A 21,915-nucleotide genomic window follows, 5' to 3' on the forward strand; every position below is an offset into this window, starting at 1 on the left:
CCATTCCTACTCTACTTGCATCTTGGGAGCCCTGCCGGAACTAGTTTGACATTGTGGAATGGGAGCCATTGAGCTCCGTGGCACGAGTAGGACCATCATAGGACACTTTAACCCATCTGATGAGGTCCTTAGTATTATGAATGAAGGAGAAAATTCTTTATCCATTTTCTCCGTACCACAAATAATCACATTACTCTTTTCCATATCACACTTTAATTATTTTTAAGTGATTTTTTATGTGCCCATACATTCCATGAACCATTATCATAGGGAATAAAATGCTACTCAATAATTATCTGCCTTCAGAATATACAGAAAGTAAGTGTCATCATCCAAATAGCAGGAAGATGTTCTTAAACCATATAGAAATAAGTCATAATAGATGAGCTGGAACACAATCTAATTGATCACTAGTGAAACATGGTATATTTAAAATACATGGAAAACAACTTGGTGTCATTTGACATAATCACTTACCCAAACATTTCCGTCTTGATGGTATGGCTTCCAATTTCTCCCTGTATCACTGTAGAGCATTCGATACTGGGTTACCCAGTCAGAACTGCTGTATCTGCCTTGGGTGGCAATAGCACTGATCTGTTTCCTGTTTCCAAAATCTACTTGCAGCCATTGATAGTGATCACTGTCTGATGGACACCAGCCTCCAGCCCCTAAGAAAAGAAAAATGTTTAAATGCTTTCTTGAACATTAGCCACTGTTGAAGAGTTCTCCACCCTCATAATACAATAATTAGAGCAGTAGTTGTTTGGATGACTGGCTTCCTGGAGTGGCATTGGTTCTTTCTTCTCTACACAAAATGATCCTTGACATCTACAGGTCATATCAAAATCCATAATTGGTCCCAATAGGTCATATCAATCCCATCATTTGGGCCTCAACTGAGGATGATTCATACATGACTATCCATGGTTTAACTATTCAAACCTTAATTAAATTACCTACTATTCCCCTTATCAAATGTGACTAGTACAAGTATGTGATAATTGATTGATTTGTGTTGTCGAAGGCTTTCATGACCAGGATCACAGGGTTGTTGTATGTCTTTCAGGCTGTGTGGCCATGTTCCAGAAGTATTCTCTCCTGACATTTCGCCCACATCTATGGCAGGCATCCTCAGAGATTGTGAGGTATGGATAAACTAAGTAAGGAAAGGAAAGAATATATATCTGTGTAGAGTCCAGGGTGTGGCAAGAGTCCTTTGTCACTGGGAAGCCAGCATTAATGGTTCAGTCAATCACCCTAATTAGCTTGGAAAGGTTTTTGTCTCTTGCCTGCGGGCACCCTAACTGGGCATCCTTTGTTCAGTCATTAGCTGTTCTCTGCCCTCAGAGTGTTGATTCCCATCTACTGTTCTGATTTTAGAGGTTTTTTTAATACTAGTAGCCAGATTTTGTTCATTTTCATGGTTTCTTCCTTTCTGTTGAAGTTGTCAAGGAAGAAAGTTGAAAGGAAGAAACCATGAAAATGAACAAAATCTGGCTACCAGTATTACAAAACTCTAAAATCAAAACAGTAGATGGGAACCAACACTCTGAGGGCAGAGAACAGCTAATGACTGAACAAAGGATGCCCCCAGGCAAGAGACAAAAACCTTTCCAATGCTAATTAGGGTGATTAACTGAAACATTAATGCTGGCTTCCCAGTGACAAAGGACTCTTGCCACACCCTGGACTCTCCAGAGATATGTATTATTTCCTTTCCTTACTTAGTTTATCCATACCTCACAACCTCTGAGGATGCCTGCCATAGATGTGGGTGAAACGTCAGGAGAGAATACTTCTGAAACATGGTCACACAGCCCGAAAGACATACAACAACCCCAATTGATTGATTTCTTTAATTCTTCCTCATTAATTTAAGTTTTAGATTTTTTTTTAAGTCACTGCTGACACAAAGAAAAATCTAAGCTCTCTCCAATACTATAGCCTTTACTTAAAAGTATTGGCTCCAAAGATTTCTTCATGGTAAAATAAGAATTGATGGCTTTCATATTGGATTGCCAATTCATAAGAATGATTTACTACTGTTAATGAGTTATGTAATAACTTCTAAAACAATGAGGGTACAGATATTAAATGCTAAGCTTTAGCCATCAAGAGAATTCATGGGTTCTGAATCTTGCATATGTATTGCATATTCAAAGAAGTGATGGCCTGCTTCTTGTCTCCATGGCTTTCCATCTTATCTAAAAACAGTGTGCATGAGAGACTTGATGGCAAAACAAAATGCACATCTACTTGTAGACAAAATATGCATTTCCTATTCAGGAAAGAGGATGTGTAAGTGTCTTTGATTTCCCTTTGACCACATCTTTGAAAATTCCAGTGCTTTGCTTTTAGTCATGTTCAAGAATGACAAGAAATTGAACGAGGACAAGTAACTGAAAAAATGATGCCACATTTAGATAGCCAGAGAAACGTAAAAAAAAAAGGAAAATATGGTATATAGTATGTAAGTACTGTTGGTAATGTAATATTATCTTCTATATAAACAACTTAGTGGCACTTGTTATACAAGCTGCAAAAGAAGGGAGCAACACTTGAGAACACTATCAAGAGGGCAATAGATTCTGCTTGTTTTTCATTTACTCAATTTGACAAGATTGAAATCAAACTAGAGACTACGACAGCTTTATGTTAAGGCTTATGTGAAGGGTTGCCTTATTGTACATCTGCATGTTAAGAACTGTTTATTTAACTAGATTAAATGCTGAGATAGCAATTTTGATTGTTATCAAGTCAACTATAAGACTTTGTTTGGTTTTTATTTCTATTTGACATAATTGGCACTTAAACTATAAATAGGGATAGTTTTTCCATAATACCTTTGCAAGTGTTGTCAAGTGTTTTCCTTTATGTTAAGAACTATACTAATGTAGTGAATGATAATACAAATAGTGGATACCTTGAGTAAAATATTTATTGCAATATACTCTACTAGTAAATGTAAGAGATTCCATAAGGATGGGGCTATGATCTACCACTGTTTCTAGCCAAACCCAGTTTAGATTGATGTTAAATACGACACCATAATCCCCTTCTTTTGCAACTTGTATAACAAGTGCCACTAAGTTGTTTATATAGAAGGTAATATTACATTACCAACAGTACTTACATACTATATACCATACTTTCCTTTTTTTTACGTCTCTGTAAATTATAGACACCTGCGTTTTGATTACTATTACATTTAGATAGCCACCAATGGTCTTTAGCTGTCCCCAGAGAGACATAATAAAGAAGATGCAATATAGAACACAATTATATTTCCTAGCAGAATAAAAAAGAGATTGATCAAATCAATCAATGATGATAGAGAGTTTTCTGGTTTTTCATAAACACACTATATAAATCGAGGATAAGCCGACCCAAATACTAGCCGAGGCACCTAATTTTACCTCAAAAAACTGGGAAAACTTATTGACTCGAGTATAAACCGAGGGTGGGAAATGCAGCAACTACTGGTAAATTTCAAATTTCAAAAATAAAAATAAAAATAGATACTAATAAAATTACATTAATTGAAGCATCAGTAGGTTAAACATTTTTAATATTTACATAAAACTGTAATTTAAGATAAGACTGTCGAACTCTGATTAAATTATTAGGTATGAGCAAATTCTCGATTTAGTTCTTAATTTGGATTAAATTCGGATTGATCTCGCTTTTTGATCCGCTATCCAACACATGGTATCACGGCACATCTAGCATTGTAATATGAAGCTACGTTGGCCCACTCTCAGAATGGGTCTTAATATGTATCGTATATTTTTTCCCCCCTAAATTTTTTAAATATATTTTTTCAAATTTTTTTTAATAGTTACTGCAACCAACCGGAGCCATTTGGGGTTGGCGAGCGCGCAAGATACCTGCAGACCCTACCACCAGACGAAGACTATAAGTAGTCGAAACATGTTATGCATCAGGGGTCTACTCTTCTTTGAAGAAGAAACAAGAAAATAACCAAGAAAGTTGATTACCATTCATCATACTGTGAATGCAACAGTTTGATTGGCTTTTTCAACCATTTATCTGAAATTTATATTGGTTTATTGTGTATAATACAATGTTTAATGATATTTAATACATTGTTATTATTCCATTTAGAGAACACTTGTTAGTTCAAGTCCTTGGGAACCCATTTTTTCTTATAGTACTTCCCAAGCAAACCTTACCATTCACAGTCACTATGATGATGGAAAGAGGCCAAACTCTAAACCTTAATTTTTTTTTTTCATGAGAGTTTCTAGTTCCTGTTTTTAAAATAAACATGCCATTCTTTTTGTTTGGCTTCATAGGAGAGCCAAAGTACAAAAAGTTAAATCTTGTGTCATTATAATGCAGATTATATACAGATTAAAAGCAAGTTCTCAAAAAAAAAAAAAAAGGACATTCCTAGGATGCACATGACGACAAGGCAGCATACAAATATATTAAATATATTATATTCAATTCATCCATGCAGTTTTCAGGGATCCCATGCATTCTTGTCCTTTAAAATTGCAATTCAGAAGTTATCAAAAGTATATTCATTCTGTAGAAAACAGAAGTTCTTGCAGCAGATAGAAAGGTCCTTTCTATTTGAAACTGTCAAATGTGTTAGTGTGAATGAATAATCATTATTCTCAAAGGAAGGGCATATGTCATACCTTTTCTAGACACACACCGAAAAGATCAATTGATAGATCAAAGAGTACCAATAAACTTTCTAACAGTGTAATGTAAGCAAGTTGGTTACTTTGTTCTCTTGGCTGTAGCCCCTATTGATCTGAGGACTGAGAACAGTATTTCTTTCATCAGATACAAACTCTTGGAATCTGCTGTTTTAGTTTTAAAATTAGCCAGATTTTTTCCCATGGGCTACTCACAGAACCTAAATCAGCCTTATATGCTTCTATGTGGATCCCTTTCTTCGTTCATTATTTAAGAATAATGGGTAAAAAAAGAAGAAGACTTCATTTAATTATGGCAACCTCCCACAAAAAACCTTGTGTCGTAAGGCATAGCGAATTAGATTTAACTAATTAATAGGATCATTATCTAATTTTCTGCTGTCTCATTTCACTAATGGGACAATATTCTTAATAGTAATTTACATCATCAACATGAAGGTGAGTGCTTATCATGGTTACACATGCTCAACAAAGTCTCTCACTCCCTCCCCATTTCAGTTCAATCTCAGAATTAACATTTTCTGGTTTATATATACATTTTATTTTCAGATACAAGTTTGTGAAGATTAAAATTAATTGTTCAGTCCAATCAGGCTCTGCCTTTCAGCACCTTTTCTGTTTCTAAATTTGAGGCTTTGACATTTAAAAATTAATATTTTTCAAAAAAGAAACTAATGTTCAAAAGCTGTCGGATAAAAAACCTCCACTATTTCCATTAGAACAGCTATGGCATGATGCACATTTCTCAATTCTCATTGCCTTGCCAGTCTTCTTAATGGAGTTCAGTCCCAATTCAATTATCTGTCTGCCCTAATGAATAAAAGCAGAGAATGGAAATAGCTGATAGCAACTGTGAGATAAACATGTTCTTTGAACCAATGGGCAGAATTTGAAGTAACTGTATTCAAAAAGAGAAGGCAATGCCTCTCTAGAAAGAGTCCCCAACGGCAAACAAGCATTTAGTAGCTTTGATAATTTCAAATGACATGTTCCAATAAGCTGTGCCTTCACCATCTGCTCTACTTTCAGTTACAAATGAAAAAATGCAAGAGGAAAAAAATAGAATCATATCAGAAGGGAATTTCAGTTCTGTTGTAGCAGAGCCTTAAAATGCTATATGCAATGTCTCTATTGAGAAGCTACTGGCACGAACTTCTGAGCTGATAGAGACAGGTATGGGAAAGGCGGAACCTTTGCAGCAAGTATAGGCTGCAACCGCAAAAGGACCATAAAATTTGAAAGTCACTTGACTTTTATATACAGCTGGCCACATTCATAGATTCTACATGTTCAACCATCCACAGCTTGAAAATATATTTTAAAAAATCAAACCTTTATTTTTGACATTTTATATAATAACACAATTTTACAACATCATCGTATGTAACAGGATTTGAACATCAACAGATTTTGTCCTGAAACCAAAACCCAATGGATATCAAGGGCCCAGTATATGTGTATTATCTTCACTGAGGCTAGGAAAAGAGAAACCAAATATTCATAGTTCTTCATGTTTATGGATAGATTCACACACACTTTTCCTCGGTGTTTCTGTAGGCTTGCGTGATAGGCAATTGCCTTTCAATGAAATCAGTCTACAGAGGCCCTGTAACACTGTTGGACCTATGGAAGGAACTGCCCAAGGTGATGATCCTGAATGGAATCTGGAGAACACTGAGATAGAAAGGTTAATAGGGAATAATGTGGAAGCTAGAGGGGGTGGAGAATAAGGGGTGAAGGTGTGGAACAGGGACTGATAAGAGAAGATGGCAAGAACAGTTGGAAGGTGGGAGAACAGAGAAGGAGGATGTGAAGGAGATACACAAGAAATTATTGAGAGAAAAACTGTAGAAGAAGGAGGAGTCAGATAAAACTGACTTTGAAACACCTGGACTTTTCATGGAGACAGATAAGTAAAAAATAACAACTGTTCTAAACCGGAAGGACTTGGATAAGCAGTTAGCCGGGTTTCGACTAAACACTAGCCCCATCTAGTGGCTAATGGTTTTTATAATTTCATTGTGCTAAATAATAGGCATGTGTGATCCATGAAAAAAAATTGTTCAGTACTCGCTTCTAAAGTAGAGGCGCTTCGTTTCTAAAGTCATTTCCGAATTTTGAAGCAAAAAAATTCAAAACTTTCTGAAACTTCCGAAACTTCGTATGTACTTCGTTAATGGTGCATGCGCATAAAGGAAAACTCAATTGGTCTCCAATAACAAACTTTAAGGTGAACAAAAGTGTGCAAAAAGTAGTGCTGTGCCACAGTGACACTCGATAGTATGCTATAAATGTGGTGAGAAGGAAGAACACATATGTGATGGTCTAGTTGTACTGGCAGAGCCCTGGGTAGCTGATCAGGGAAGAACTCGCTCACAGACAGAATGAGTGGTGCCAGCACAGGTAGATGGAGACTCTGTGGTGGCTTTTGTAGATTCAGGCTGTGGTAGATTCTGGTCCAGCAAACCAAAGCACAGCTGGCAAGTCACCAGTGGCAATAAGATCTACCAACTGAAAGGTTGCCAATTTAAGCCTGGGACAGAGTGAGCACCTGACTGTTGGCCCAGCTCACTGTTTCCCTAAGCAGTTCGAAAACAGCTTAGAGCTGTAAGTAGAGAAATTAGGTACCACTAAAAAGTGGGGGATATATTTTATGACATCATAAAAGAAAAAGACCAGAAAATGCCCGCTAACCAAAAGGAAGGCCTGATAGCTTTTCGTCACAGAGGATGGAGCAACAGCACCCCCTGTGGCTGGATTCGAGCACAACCTCCAAGGCGCCGAAGCTGGACGTCTGAGACAAAAATATGATATATGGTTTGAATGGAACTGAATGGAAGATGAATGAATGACCGCAAAATTTTGGAAATACCATTCTAATATTAAGGTCTGCAAGGATTAACTACCTGCTTGCTGAATTGTAATTAAAAGTTGCTAATGAGACCTGAAATAGTTGACCTGCCTGGTAAACTGTGATAAGAACTGCGACAATGATAAGAGAAATGTTTACAACTGTAAGAAGGAAGTCAAAACAAGGCCAACATCAATCAAGAAGATGTCAGGGTATTGTGTATTGTGAAATGTTAAAATCAATCTGGGTTGTTAGAAATGCCTTCTGTGTTAGTTTTAAGCAAGGCATTCCAGTAGTTATGGAGTTAATGAGAACCTGCTATGATTGACGTATCACAGGACCAATGGGGTCAAGTTTGTTTGACCGGGACTTTCTTCTTGGACTGTGGAATGCAGAGGAGTCTCGTGTGTGTGTGAGTGAGTTGCCTCGGCATGAGCACTCACGGAGAATGGACTGAATTTCTCTTTTTGTATATAGTCATGTAAATAAAGATTTATAGCTTTTGGATTTACAACCGAACCTTCGTCTGCTGGAGTGTGTTTGACCAGTGCTGTTTATCCACATGGGAAGACAGTCTGGAAAAGGAGGTGAGGCGAGGATGATATTTTGGAATACACTCTGCACCCCATCATCCCCTGACAGAAGAGTCAACATCTGGTCCAGGAAACTGAGATGGAGTCAGGATGAAAGATGTCTATAATTCATTTACAACTTTGGGAAATCTATATCCATAATAAAAGTGAAAACCCGTATGTGTGTATGTGGCACGAGTGTCTGTTCACACAGACAGCCTCTGGCCTCCACAAACAGGCAGCAGTTCCCAGTGCTGAGGAGCCAGCAAGTCACTCTTTTCCAATGACATTGAGGTTACAGTGAGCTCCATGAACATGCAGCGCAAACCCTGCCAATGTTCTTCCCAAACCACCCCCCCATAAAAGGAATGCTTTCGTTTCGGGACCATTTCATCCTATATTTTACATTCTGCTCTACCACAGGCAGGCATCCCAGGGTTCTCCATTGGTGTGAAATTTGCATGACCCTGCCTACTGCCCTTCCCTTTCAAATCTGTCTGCAGAACAAACACAGCACAACTACACTTCCTGAAGGAGTTTGGGGGATTGACTCCACATAATGGAAGTTGTAGTTCACCCTGCATCAAGTCAGAGCACTGACTCCTACTGGGGAATGTAGAGGAGTTATACACCCAGAATGCTATGAACCCAAACAACGATGGCTCTGGGCCAAACTTGCCATGTATACCTGATATGCCCAGATTTGAATACTGGGTTTTTTTCGAGGGGAATTGGCCTGGACATTTGGGAGTAGTAGGTACTGGGATTTATAGTTCACCTGCAATGAATGAGCACTCCGAACCCCTCTGATGATCGACCAGGACCAAACTTGGCACACAGAGCCCCCATAACCAAAAGAGCATATTGGACAAGTTTTGGGGAAAGGGAGTTATAGTTCACCTGCTTCCAGAGAAACAGTGACCCCCCACAGACAATGGACTGGGACCAAACTTTGCACAGAGAAGCCTCATGACCAACTGAACATACTGCAGGGATTTGTGGAAATGGGCCTTGATTTTGGGAGTTATAGTTCACCTGCATCCAAAGAGCACTGAACCCAGCCAATGACGGATCTGGATCAAACTTGGCACACAGACTCAACATAGTCTGCTGTGATACTGACAGATGTTTTGGGACAATTGCCCCTGGAATCTGGGGTTGTAGCAGATCACCCCCATCCAGAGAGCACTGCAACCAGGCGATGACCAGCCAACGACAGATCTGGACCACACTTGGTACACAGATCCAAAACAGCCAACTTTGAATACTGGCAGGGTTTGGGGAGGATTGACCCACGATTCTGGGATTTGTAGTTCACCCACTCCAAACTGAGAATACCTAACAATCAAAGACAAATAATGCTTTTATCAAATAACCCAGGCATCGCCGGGTTCCCAAGCTAGTATTGCTATATAAATGATTATATGATGATCCAGAAAGTGACAGATAGCGACACTATTCACCCACCATGCTCAGTGGAGATGGTATACTTGGAAGTAGCAGATTTGCAAGGAAGCAATCTGGTCACTGGGCCTCCTTTTCTCATGGAAAAAGGAAGGAGTGCATTTTGGAGTCAGAATACATGTTGCAGGGAGTCAGTTCTGCTGTATGGAAATGGGGGTCTGATCCTTGGCATTGTTTTTAGGAAAAAATGATGCATTTTGGAGTTTTGAAGTTTTAGCATTTTGGCGTTTTGGAACTATGCATTGGCAGGCTGCAGGGAAAGCAGGGCCTGGCCTAAGCAGGTGCTTCTCCAAGGAGGGAGAAAAGATATGGTAATACAGTAGAGTTTCACTTATCCAAGCCTCACTTATCCAAGCCTCTGGATTATCCAAGCCATTTGTCAAGAGTCAGACGCCAATTAGCGAACAAAAATAGAGTTTATTCAGCAGATAAGCCAAAAAGTAATGTTAACACAGAAAAAACCTTGAAACACTTCACTATCAGTGCTTCAAGAGCAGTTCAAACAAAAATATAATTCAGCAACACAAGCAGGTAAAAACAAAGCTAAACAAACTTAGTGCAAACTGCACTTTCTGAGTCCAAGCCCTGCCAGCTGGCTCTGTAGTTTTCAAAGGAACAGTTCCCAAAAGAAAACACCAAATTGGTCAGGAACAAAAAAAACAAACTAAGAATGCAGTAGACTGCTTCCACAATGTGGATAAAGCCGAAGGCTCCAAAAGGATGGTGAAAAGACGTCGTCCGGGATTCCAAGGTCAGGTCAGGAGATAACAGCGGTGTCCAAAGAGCAAGCCAGGAGTCAAAAGCCGATAGTAGTCATCAATCACAGGGCGAAGGCAGTAGCAAGGTCAAATTCCGATCCAAGGTCTGAAGAGGGTGCAGTCATCCAAAACAGGTCCACGATAAGACACAGCGAGAGCCAAGCTAGGTGATAACAGCAGATTCAAATCATAGTCCAAGTCCAGTCTTCATGGAAACACAGAGATCCCAATGGCGCCTCAGCAACACCTTGCCACACGCAAAGTGCAGTGGCCAAACATTCCCATTTTATTCCCCTTCCTCCTGGGTGACCAAACACTCACACCCAAACACCAGGTGTCCCAAATCTACTCAGAGTCTGAGCTCCACACAGCTAGAGCTCGTGGATCTGGAGTACCTAGCAATTCGTCGGAGTCCCAATCATCCTGCCCACACTTAGCCCCATGAACACTTAAAGAACCATCCTCCCTTCTCCAAGCTTCCCAATTGGGATCAGCTCCTGCAGAAACCCCAGGTTCAGAAGTATCCATAGACCCCAAATCCCCAGACATCTCCGGTGGCTGTGCCCATTCAGTGCCCGCTTCCCCAGCCACCACCTGTTCCTCAGCATCCATCTCCCCATCTGAATCTTCCTCAGAAGATCCCCCATATAGCTCTCTAAGTCGCTTCCTGCGCAACTCCTCCAGTGAACCCTCATCACGAGGGTTTTTTCTTCCTCTTCGAATTCCATCCCCATCAACCATAATCCCCGAAGGCGCAGTCACAACACTATTTTTGTAGTCAATTTTTCAATATATCATGATATTTTGGTGCTAAATTCGTAAATACAGTAATTACAACATAACATTACTGCGTATTGAACTACTTTTTCTGTCAAATTTGTTGTATAACATGAAGTTTTGGTGCTTAATTTGTAAAATCATAACCTAATTTGATGTTTAATAAGCTTTTCCTTAATCCCTCCTTATTATCCAAGATATTCGCTTATCCAAGCTTCTGCTGGCCCGTTTAGCTTGGATAAGTGAGACTCTACTGTATTTGTATGCATGAAGATGGATGCATGTTGTGTGTGAATGCTGAGTGAAAATGTAACCCCCTTTGTTTGTTTGTTAGCCACTGTAGGTTGTTTGTGAATTCAATGTAGTTGCATAGAGTCTGTATGTCTGTATGTATAAAGTCATTCTTTGTTGTTCTGTAAAAGTTCTGATATACCTCTCCCACTGAAATTGCAATAAAAAAGACCTATTTTTTAAAGTTATTGAAAAGTTATTCATAACATGTCGACACAACATACTTCCTTCCTGTCTGTTCTGTTCTGTCTGTCCAAACGGCATTGAATGTTTGCTGTGTATGTATACTGTGATCCACCCTGAGTCCTCTTGGGGAGATAGGGCAGAATATAAATAAAGTGTTATTATCCTTTAATGATTTGATGCATACATGGGGATATGAAGCCTTAAGGGACAGCACTGGCTACAATATGGGTAGAAGGGCAGAAATGACATCTCAAAGTTGGGATGGTTCCAGAGGTTACAAAAAAGAAGCTGTGTTGGTTCAGGATTGGAGGCTACGGAGTATGAAAGTTCAAATAAAGACAGCATTTCAAGCTGGAATGAGGCCAATGTATCCCAGGCACAGTTGGTAGCTTAGCAGCAAGAAGATACCCTCTTGATGTCTGCTTTCGCACAGTCTCAGGTCCCTGGAAGGGGTGACTCAGTATATTCTCATTTTGAAATGATAGGAAACTTAATGTACCGAGTTACCCAGAAAGAAGACATAGGGGGAAAATGGGACAGCTAGTGATTCCTCAGATTCTGCAAACAGAAATCATGAGATTAAGCCATGATATTACCAGCACATGACATTTGGCTGGGGAAAAGACTCTGGACTAATTAGTGCAAAGGTTTTATTGGCCAGGGGCTTATAAGAAAGGACAACAGTACTGTAAATCACATACGGGTGATCAGATAACCCAAGTCCCAAAATGCGCTCCAGCTTCACTAGTATTCTTGCCATTGTTAGAAGTTTCCAATCAATCCATTTATTAATGCTCCGACCAATGGTCATATGCATTTACAAATAACATCAAACAAATATCTATAGAAAACACTGTAAAATCCAACAGTTAAAAATAGGGTGCAAGCAGGATAAAACAGAGCTTGCAAAATATACATTGTGAGGTGCAGCAACACAAATGCAACATGTGCTGGGAAGTGCACATTTACCGGTAAAAAGCCAATATAAAAGATCAGTCATTTTAAAAACTTAAGTAACAACATCAAACAAGCATCTATACAAACCACTGTAAAATTCAATAGTTAAAACAGGATGTAAGGAGGATAAAACAGAGCATGCAAAATATAACTGGTAAAAAGTCAATATAAAATATCAGTCATGTTAAAAACTAGATAAAAGCATCCCCACACAGTCGACTGCAATGTCCGCAATCAGTCTTGTCCTCTTTTTATTTGCTGCCAGGGTAAAGAGAAAGACCTTATGTCGCACCTCAGGCTAGCGTCACCTTGCTGTATACACCAAACTGCACATAGGTTGAAGTCTTTTTAGTGTATTAGAAAATAAAAGATAAAAAGTTCTTTAAAAACAAAAGTAAAGTTCCAAAAGATAGATATAAAATAAAGCCTTAGAGCATAATTCAAGAAATCACCAGAAACAAACAAAGTCCTGTTAGAGCATGACAAAGTTCCAAGAACATGAACACAAGAGCTGCAAGATAATCCAGGAAAATGAAAGCTTGCTTCTTGGTTGAACGAAAAGTTGCTTTGACAAAGGTTTCTCTCCAAACACATCGCTTTAATACCCTTTGCAAAACATGAAAGCATTTCTTTGGCCTCTGTCCTCCTTCTTGTTTGCTATTCTCACACTCCTTCGAATTCTGAATTCCAAATGGTCAGCTTGATCTAAGGTTCCCGTTTCATCAAGGTCAGACTGCTCGTTAGTGTCAGCTTGCTTGCTATCAGACTGAGAACTGTCCTCCTTTTCTAAGTCAATCTGCACCTGGCTACTTTCAGTATCAACAACATGATTCCTAGCTGTGGAAAAATGAACTTGCACTCTCTGTTCCTCATCTTCTACAACAGGGACATTTTGAACCTGATTCTGAACCTGAATCCCATAATCCTCACCAAAATCGATCTGAGGTTCCAGCTGAGTCACAACACCTTATAAGTGATTGTGGAGTTGGTATCAGCTAAAAGGTAGAAGAGCTTTTCTGCAACCGTGTTCTATTATAGGTACCATAGAACAGGCCCTAAGAATGTATTTCTTGGTGCAGAGTATAGGGAGCAGGCGAACAGGTAGTGTGGCAGGTCCTCAATTTCTGGGGCCCTGCATATGCATAGCCGGCTAGCCAGAGGGGTGCCCGAGTGTCTACTATCCAGCACTGCTGAAGGCATACTTTGGAATCGTAGGGTTGTAAAAGCTTGTCTGAGATTAGGAAATGTAAGGATGGTTAGGTACATAGCCCTTTCATAGAAGTTTCCATTTGAGTAAATTGTTTTCGACTTGGTGGGGTCTCTGGAGAAATCAAGTGGAGGGCATACTGACATTTTGGTGATGATAGATTAACTTATTAGATATCCTGAAGCAGTCCCTTTAAGATCCATCATCTCCTAGGCTATTTCCCATTTTTGCAAGAGCTGGCTTCACGAAGGAAGTATTCACCCACTTTGTGGCTCAGGTGATGCACCAAAAATGGGAGACTTTAAAAATCCTCCCTTAAAGACAGGTTCGGTAGAAAGTTTCAATCACAGTCTAAAACATATGCTTAGGAAGTTAGTGGACACCAGACCTAAGGAATCACGTAAGTTATTATTTCATTCATTGTTTGCCATACAGGAAGTACCTGAGCATCAACTGGGTTTCCCCCCTTTGAAGTCCTATTTGGGTGATAACCACAAATATTGAACCTTTTTAGGGAAGTCTGGGAAGAGAAAAACTCTTCCATCTGCTCCATGTTACACTATGGAGATGAGGGAACATTTTAAAATAGTCTCCTAGATAGCTAAACAACACTTGGAGAAGGCACAGACAGTTCAGAAGTCTTACTACGACGGAAAGGCAAGGCTGTGTGTGTTTCAACCAGAAACTCAGAAGCAGATGCCCACTAGCAAGGATCATTTGAAGTAGTAAGGATGTCAGGCCCTGTGGAAGATGAGATAAAACTTGAGGGATGGAGATAAGGGACCTAAATCTTCCGTGTCAATTTGTTAAAAGAATGAAATGTGAGAGAAGCCTTGTTGGCTGAGGCTGAGGAACAGGAGCTTATCATACCACAGAAATTTCTAAATCTTTGATCAGACTCCTCGAATTGCAACATGCTTGTGTTTTTTAATCTGTTTAGGCCCTCATTTTGAATATCTGCCCTTTCACCATTTATTCTGTTCTCATCCCTTATAGCTTTATTCAAAGCTTCTAGAGTTAATACAAATAATAAGGGTGACAATGGACAACCCTGTCTTGTTTGCCTCTGATCTGTTTCACCTCTGCAGATATTTTATGTAAAGGCTGTTTTTATTTCCTTAAATTCCTCATCATCTCCAGTTTAATTTCTTCACATCTGGAGCTATTTAAATAAGTGCAGATCTCATAACATAGTCACTTTTATTTGCCTCTGTTCTTGCAAAATCATTTTATTGGCATCAGATCTCTTGCTCATCTCTTCCACTGATCTTTCCATGTTTGATTTGGACTTGGATCTCTAGCCACTTGCTACCTAAAACTCAGTCTGTCTAAAAATTGCCCTTTAATTTTTTTTAAAAAAAATGCAATATCCATCCACCTTTGGCCACACTATGTCGCTGCTTCAGTCCCTCCCCCCAACAGCTTAGTGTACTTGCAAGTACTCAGCTTGGAATGCTAATCAGCTCTGGAAATTTTCACTTTGCACTGTTGAGCTCAGAGTGCACAGTAAATTGAAATTAGGTTCCACTTCCTTTTCGCACAGAGTTGGTTGCAACCTTAATCTAATCTTTGCAGATAAGGTAATTGTTTTTCCCAGTAGGTTTGCTCTGACTTTAGTGTAGTTCATGGCAATACAATGTAATTCAATTCAAGCCAGTTTTAAGAAATTACGCTTTTAACATTTCTTGTCAGTTTATCTGCAATTAAAGAAATTATAAAATAAGCTTTGCATTTCTAGTACTTACCTATGCATTTCCAAAGTTTTTTTTTAAATAAAGTGATACTTCTCAGTTTTTCTTTTCAAAAGTTTTAAGTTGTTTCCACTCATTTCTAAATTGCAGAAATCTTCAGTTCTGAGGTTTGTTTATTTATTTATTAGGTAAAGGTAAAGGTAAAGGTTTCCCCTGACGTTAAGTCCAGTCATGTCTGACTCTGGGGGTTGGTGCTCATCTCTATTTCTAAGCCGAAGAGCCGGCGTTGTCCGTAGACACCTCCAAGGTCATGTAGCCGGCATGACTGCATGGAGCGCTGTTACCTTCCCGCCAGAGTGGTATCTATTGATCTACTCACATTGGCATGTTTTCGAACTGCTAGGTTGGCAGGAGCTGGAGCTAATAGCGGCCGGGGTTTGAACCTGGGACCTTTCGGTCTCCAGCTCAGTGCTTTAACGCACTTTGCCACCTATTATTGTAATAATTTATATATTACAATATTTATATCCTGCCCTTTTCACCCAATAGGGGACTCAGAACGCCTTACAATTAAACACATATATAAAATTGTACAATACATTGTGAATAAATCAAAAGGTTATTAAATTACATCAGACATTCATAAAAACACTTATAAAATACAGATGGGCATGTTCCGAGTCTAAAAGACTGGGTCTGTCAATTGAGTTCCAGCATACATAATAATAATTAGTGCTGCTAATTGTTATTCGAACGCCTGGCCCCACAACCAAGTTTACTTAGTACCATCAGCAGGCCAGTTTCCTTAAGTGCAAATTAATCTTTTTTTTTTTCTGGAAGTTTAAGAAAGTAGCTGGCCATCACTCATGTCAATGCCATTTGCTCCACTCACAGCAGGATGAAATGGTTTGGCCACTGCTAGGAACAAGAATCCTAGTTCTTCTGCAGAATCCTCCCAGCCTCCCCTATCAGACCGGCAATTTTTGACCTGTTGCATGGTCTCCAAAAGGGTTAAACCATGGCCAGTGTCCATGAATCTCTTGACTACATTATTTTGGTTGGAATTTGAGTGCTTTTTTGTTGGAACTTCTATCATATAGTCCGATGTTACTATTTAATTTCGTGATGATTTGCAGGGAATATGTGGGTGGGATTGTGAAGCTGATTAAAAGTAGATTAAAAGCTAGCAGACTGGGGGAGGGAATGGGAAAAAAAAAAGAAAGAGTATCAATTTTATCATATCATGGTAGGTCTGTTCTGTAAAACTGAAGGAAAGAATTTGAAGAATTTGTCCACCATGATTTGACTTCAGCAGCGAGTCATGTATGAGGAACTGAGAAAGCAGCTTTTGATCACTGGCTGGAGAAGACAAGAGATATATAAGGTAAAGGTCCACTCTGCATCTCCCGATTTTTACTTTTCCCCCTAAAAAAAAAAATCTTTTTTTTTCTAAACTTCTCAATCTGTGTATTATTATTTTTTTGGCTGGCAGAGTGGGTAAAATTTGGGGCATGCAAGTAGTATTTGGTGGCACCCCTTGTCAAACTCATTTTTGACAGGTGCTACTCTGCCTTGAAGCTCCACCCCTTTACAGTCCCACATAAAGGAGGAAATCCAACCCTGGAAGGACATCATTGTTATAGGTTGTAGATATTAATAAAGAGAAGCTTTACCACAGTTTCTGAAGGAAGATACACCCTGCAGTATAATAAAGTGTCACTCAGGCTTGTGTAACAAGTAACAGTATCTTTACTTCAGTTCAAAAGATCAAACAGGGCAACTATATATACAGCAGTCTCTCTGAATTCACACAGAGAACAGAGGTAATAAACAGTCCCTTGTAACAGTCTTTAAATATGCCCCATTTGCCTTATAAATAATCAGGTTTCAGAGAGTTGGCAGCCATTTCCTTCCTGACTATTTCCAGTCAGAGCTCTCTTGTGATACCTCAGGCACCTTTGGCCCCTGACCCTGTGGCTATTGCTGACCAGGACGAAGAAGACTTTGGTTTACTACATGCACTCTTAAGGAGTCAAATCAAAATCTTTATTATGGTCATAGGCCAGCATAAGTGAGGTACAGTCTCATAGAAAGGTATGTTGAAGCACAAAACTATTTAGAGAAGGGAAGGAACTAAAAAGGGATGGAGGGGGAGGGAGATTGATGGAGCGGTAGGAGCATTCAGGGCACAAGTCTGGGGGACTGGGGTGGGAAGAACTGATTTACATTTCAGTTAGGTGATAGATTGTTAACTTTTTGATCCAATAATCACTCAGCAGATTTTAGGTGCTGCTACACAAAATTTGGCATAATTGTAGGTTATAACTGGGTGGTATCTGAGAGCAGCAAGGTGGTGTAAAATTGTCCTGAACAGCCTGGGTAATTATATAGCAAAGATAGGATGAGTCAGTTAAGGAGTTGGTTTTCTGGTACTGTGACTCAGATTATTCTTTTCAGCCAGGAAGACAGTTGGACCAAATGGGTGTTTTCTTGTCAAAAAATTATATATGTGGAAGTGCTAGGCTCCAGGCTCCTGCCAATTCTGGCCTGCTGTATCCAGCTCAAACTTGTCATTTTGAACTAGGGACCCTCAGCAGCAGCAGCGTGAGGCTGTGGATGGATATCTCCCAGAAATCTTGAGGGGAAGGAGAAAACAATCAACAGTGGAGAGGATGATCAAGGGTCATTGAGGAGATCCAATACCTGAAATTAGGGACCTCTTCACATCGCTCCTGAGGCCATGCAATTTTGCCGGCAGTCTCCGGTGAAAGGGAAGGCATGTGGGGTGCCTTGTGGTGCCCCATATGCCCTCCCTCCTTCCACTATCATATGGTGGGGATGGGGCAAGGTGTGTTGGTGCCCTGACCATGTCCCCATCAGATGGGAGATAGGGCAGCAATGCACGGCAGTATAAAAGGCCCCGTTGCCCTTTTCCTCATCATATGGTGAAAAGGGAAGGAAAGTGCAGGTAGCTCCATTTGAAGTTACCCCCCCTCCCCCAAATAAACCATTTTCCTTTCCATGGTGGAGGAGAAAGCATCTTAAGATGCTTCCCCTCAAACCGGAATGTGCCAAGTTGGGCCTTAGTCAGTCATTGGTGGTGGTCTCAGTGGACTCAAGAAATGAGTGAAGGTAATGGAAGTCCCATTGTCCATGGTCCATCCTCCTCCAAACTGCACCAGGACGTGGATTGAGTCATGAGTGCTCCGTGTGCTAAGTTTGATTTTGTGCAGTCATTGGTGAGAATTGCAGGTGTCTCAGGAAGTGAGTGAAGATACTTCAAGTCCCATCATCCATGGTCCATACTATTCGAAACTGCACCAGGATTTAGAGTGGTTTATGGGGGTTCTGTGTGCCAAGTGTGGTACTGATTTGTCATTGGTGGGAGTTGCAGTGCTGTGAGGAAGTGAGTGAAGGTATTGCAAATCCCATCGCCCATAGTCCATCCTCCTCCAAACCATGCCATGGTGTAGAGTGGTTCATGGGTGCTCTGTGTGCCAAGTTTGGTCTTGACCAGTCATTTGTGGCAGTTACAGTGGTCTCAGGAAGTGAGTGAAGGTACTGGAAGTCCCATCTTCCTTGGGCCGTCCTCTCCTAATCTGCACCAGGATTTAGAAGGGGTTATGGAGGTTCTGTGTGTTATGTTTAGTCCATTTCCGTCACTGGTGGTCATCGCAGTGGTCTGTGGGAGTCGAAGTGATTGAAAGTACTGCAAATCCCATCATCCTGGTCCATCCTCCCCAAACGGCACCAGGCCGTAAATTGTGTCATGGGGGTTATGTGTGCCAAATTTGGGCCAGGTCTGTCGTTTGTGGCAGTTACAGTGGCCCGTGGAATTGGTGGCTGCCACATACCCACATACACAGATACATACCCACATGCATACCCACAAACAAAGAATGGCTTTTATTATAGAATATAGATATAGATAGTTAGTTAGATATAGATATAGATTTTATAATGTATATATATCAGGCATGGGCAAACGTTTTGATGCATTGTGTTTTAAAATTTTACAGATGGGCCAGGGCAGTAGCAGATGGATGAAAAATGTTACTGTGAATAACTGGAAAAAAATGAACAAATTCATATGCACACTGCACATATCTCATTTGTAGTGCAAAAAGAAAAAAGAAAGAAACAAAGAACAATAAACTATTTAAAATGAAAAACAATTTAACCAATATAAATTGAACAGTATTTCAGTAGAAGACTCCAGGGGCCATACAGTCCAACCCCTTTCTGGCATACAGGAAATGCACAATCAAAGCATCCAGAGTGGCGGGAGGGAAATATGGTTTTGGAAGCAACAAAGGCAAGGGGGAAAAGATCTGGGCAACAAGGGAGGTGAAGAAAAAAGGCTCTTGGGGAGTGAGGGAGGTGAGGAAAAAGGCTTTCAATGCAAATTAGGGTGATTAACTGCAACATTCACGCTGGCCACCAACTGACAAGAGTTCTTCCCTCACCTGGACTTCCCACAGATATATATAAACCTTCCTTGCTGAGTTTCTCCTGACCTCACAACCTCTGAGGATGCCTGCCATAGATGTGGGTGAAACGTCCGGAAAGAATACTTCTAGAACATGGCCATACAGCCCAGAAAACATACAACAACCCTGATTTCATGTGCCTTTCAGAGTCTTGTTTTCTATTTTTGTTTTATTTCATACTGAAATTAATTTTCTCAAGAGTTATTCTCAGTATTTGCATAGGGTTGTCACAGAATTCTACCCAAGGTGGAATCCACACTGAATGCTTACTTTGCCTTCATGTACCAGTCCCCTGTAATCATGGTTAACATCCTTCTGTTTCCCAATTATCATTGTTCCACAGCTTTTCTACATGCCACGGTATGCTGGTAAATTTGCTCACTGATGTTCAGTCTTTCGTGCAAGGGGAATCTTAAGTGACTTCATTCTTGGGCAGTCTGAAAAGTGTCTTGAAATGTTTAATAATTAGTGGTGCCAATGGCTTTAAAAGTAAGTATGATGGAGTGGAAATGTTTGACAAAAAAGATAACAAGATATAATTCACTAGAAAGGCTTCTGTGCATACCCAACAGGAATGAATGGAAGGCATTACATCTGCCATCCATCCATTCTAAGGTACACAGGCTCCATGCTTTCCAGGTGACAATTTATTATAATGTCTACACTTCCTTGGTATTTCTCCATAGATATAAAACTAATATCATATTTATTTTTATAACGGTAGCAAAACCAATTGTCATCTAATACAAAGAAAGAAATTAACTGGTAACGGTTCTGTAACTATTAGACAAAGTATGTATTATATTAAATAGTTAAACCACTTCTCAAAGATGACTTGAATGTATTTTTTCAAAAATTGCCACTAAACTTTAATTGAAAGTACTTAAAATAATAGAGGCAATTCATATTTACTACAACAATAACAAAACCTAATTGTGTTCTTCTCTATAGCACATTCTAAGTGATAGTTATGCCCTTGTACAAGGAGAAAACAGTGAAAAGCATCTCCTCAAGTTGATTCTTAGCTTTCATTTTCTTGAAAGAAAGAGAGTCTGGCTTCCATGAAATAAAATTTGAGGAACGGGAAAAGATTATGCCACAATTTTATAATATTGCTATTTCATTTCATTTATAAAGTTATTCACTATGTGAAGAGACATGATTTAAGAAGATTATGGTATCATTACAACAACAGCAACAACAACACCACAACAAAACTTTATTTATACCCGGCCACCATCTCCCTGGGGCGGCTTACATGGGGCAGAGGCCCAAACGACATAAGGACAAAATAAACCACAACATAATACGAATCACAATATAAAAAGATAAAAACAGTAATTCAACATGAAGCAAGAATATTATAACAATTAAAAACCAGTCAACTGAAACAGCAATACAAGGGTAAAAAGTTGCATTTAAAACACATAAATGGTAAGGATTTAATAAATACAGGATAGATTATTAAAAACTATCTAGGGCTGATTAGCTAATGACTGTCTCACTGAAGGCCAGCCGAAACATCCAAGTCTTCAGTAGTTTCCTGAAGGAGGATAGAGAAGGAGCTAACCCAATCTCCCTGGGGAGGGAGTTCCAGAGTCGGGGGGCCACGGCCAAGAAGGTCCTCTCTCTCGTCCCCACCAAACACAGTTGTGAGGAAGATGGAAATAAGAGGAGAGCCTCCCTGGAAGATCTCAGAGATCGCAGAATACTCACAGTGAAAACTACTTACATTTGAAGCCTACTTGGATATGCTAGCTGGCCAGATCCAGCTTACTTAAATAAATTGTTTGTCCTAAATCAATCGCCCCAGATTGTAATATGCTAGAATTGCTAGGAAAACATGGGATAAACTTTGACATATTACATGTCTGATGATGTCATGTGACAAAGACACATGAGCTAGAGACAACTAGAGATCATCCGGAGTTTCGGGGTGCGGTGTCATCTGTACGCAGATGATGTCCAGCTCTGTCA

At 39.8% G+C, this 21,915-nt stretch overlaps 1 protein-coding gene across 1 annotated transcript in view; it reads right to left on the reverse strand.

The window, feature by feature from the left end:
* Positions 1 to 21,915, reverse strand: part of cntnap2 (contactin associated protein 2) — a 924,912-nt gene that overhangs the window by 491,911 nt on the left and 411,086 nt on the right. Inside the window, exon 3 of the mRNA XM_008112904.3 lies at positions 478 to 671. Within this exon, the coding sequence (XP_008111111.1) occupies positions 478 to 671 (194 nt within the window). The remainder of the gene's footprint in view (positions 1 to 477; positions 672 to 21,915) is intronic.

This window comes from Anolis carolinensis, chromosome 6 (genome assembly GCF_035594765.1).
Source record: "Anolis carolinensis isolate JA03-04 chromosome 6, rAnoCar3.1.pri, whole genome shotgun sequence".
Taxonomy (NCBI): Eukaryota; Metazoa; Chordata; class Lepidosauria; order Squamata; family Dactyloidae; genus Anolis; species Anolis carolinensis.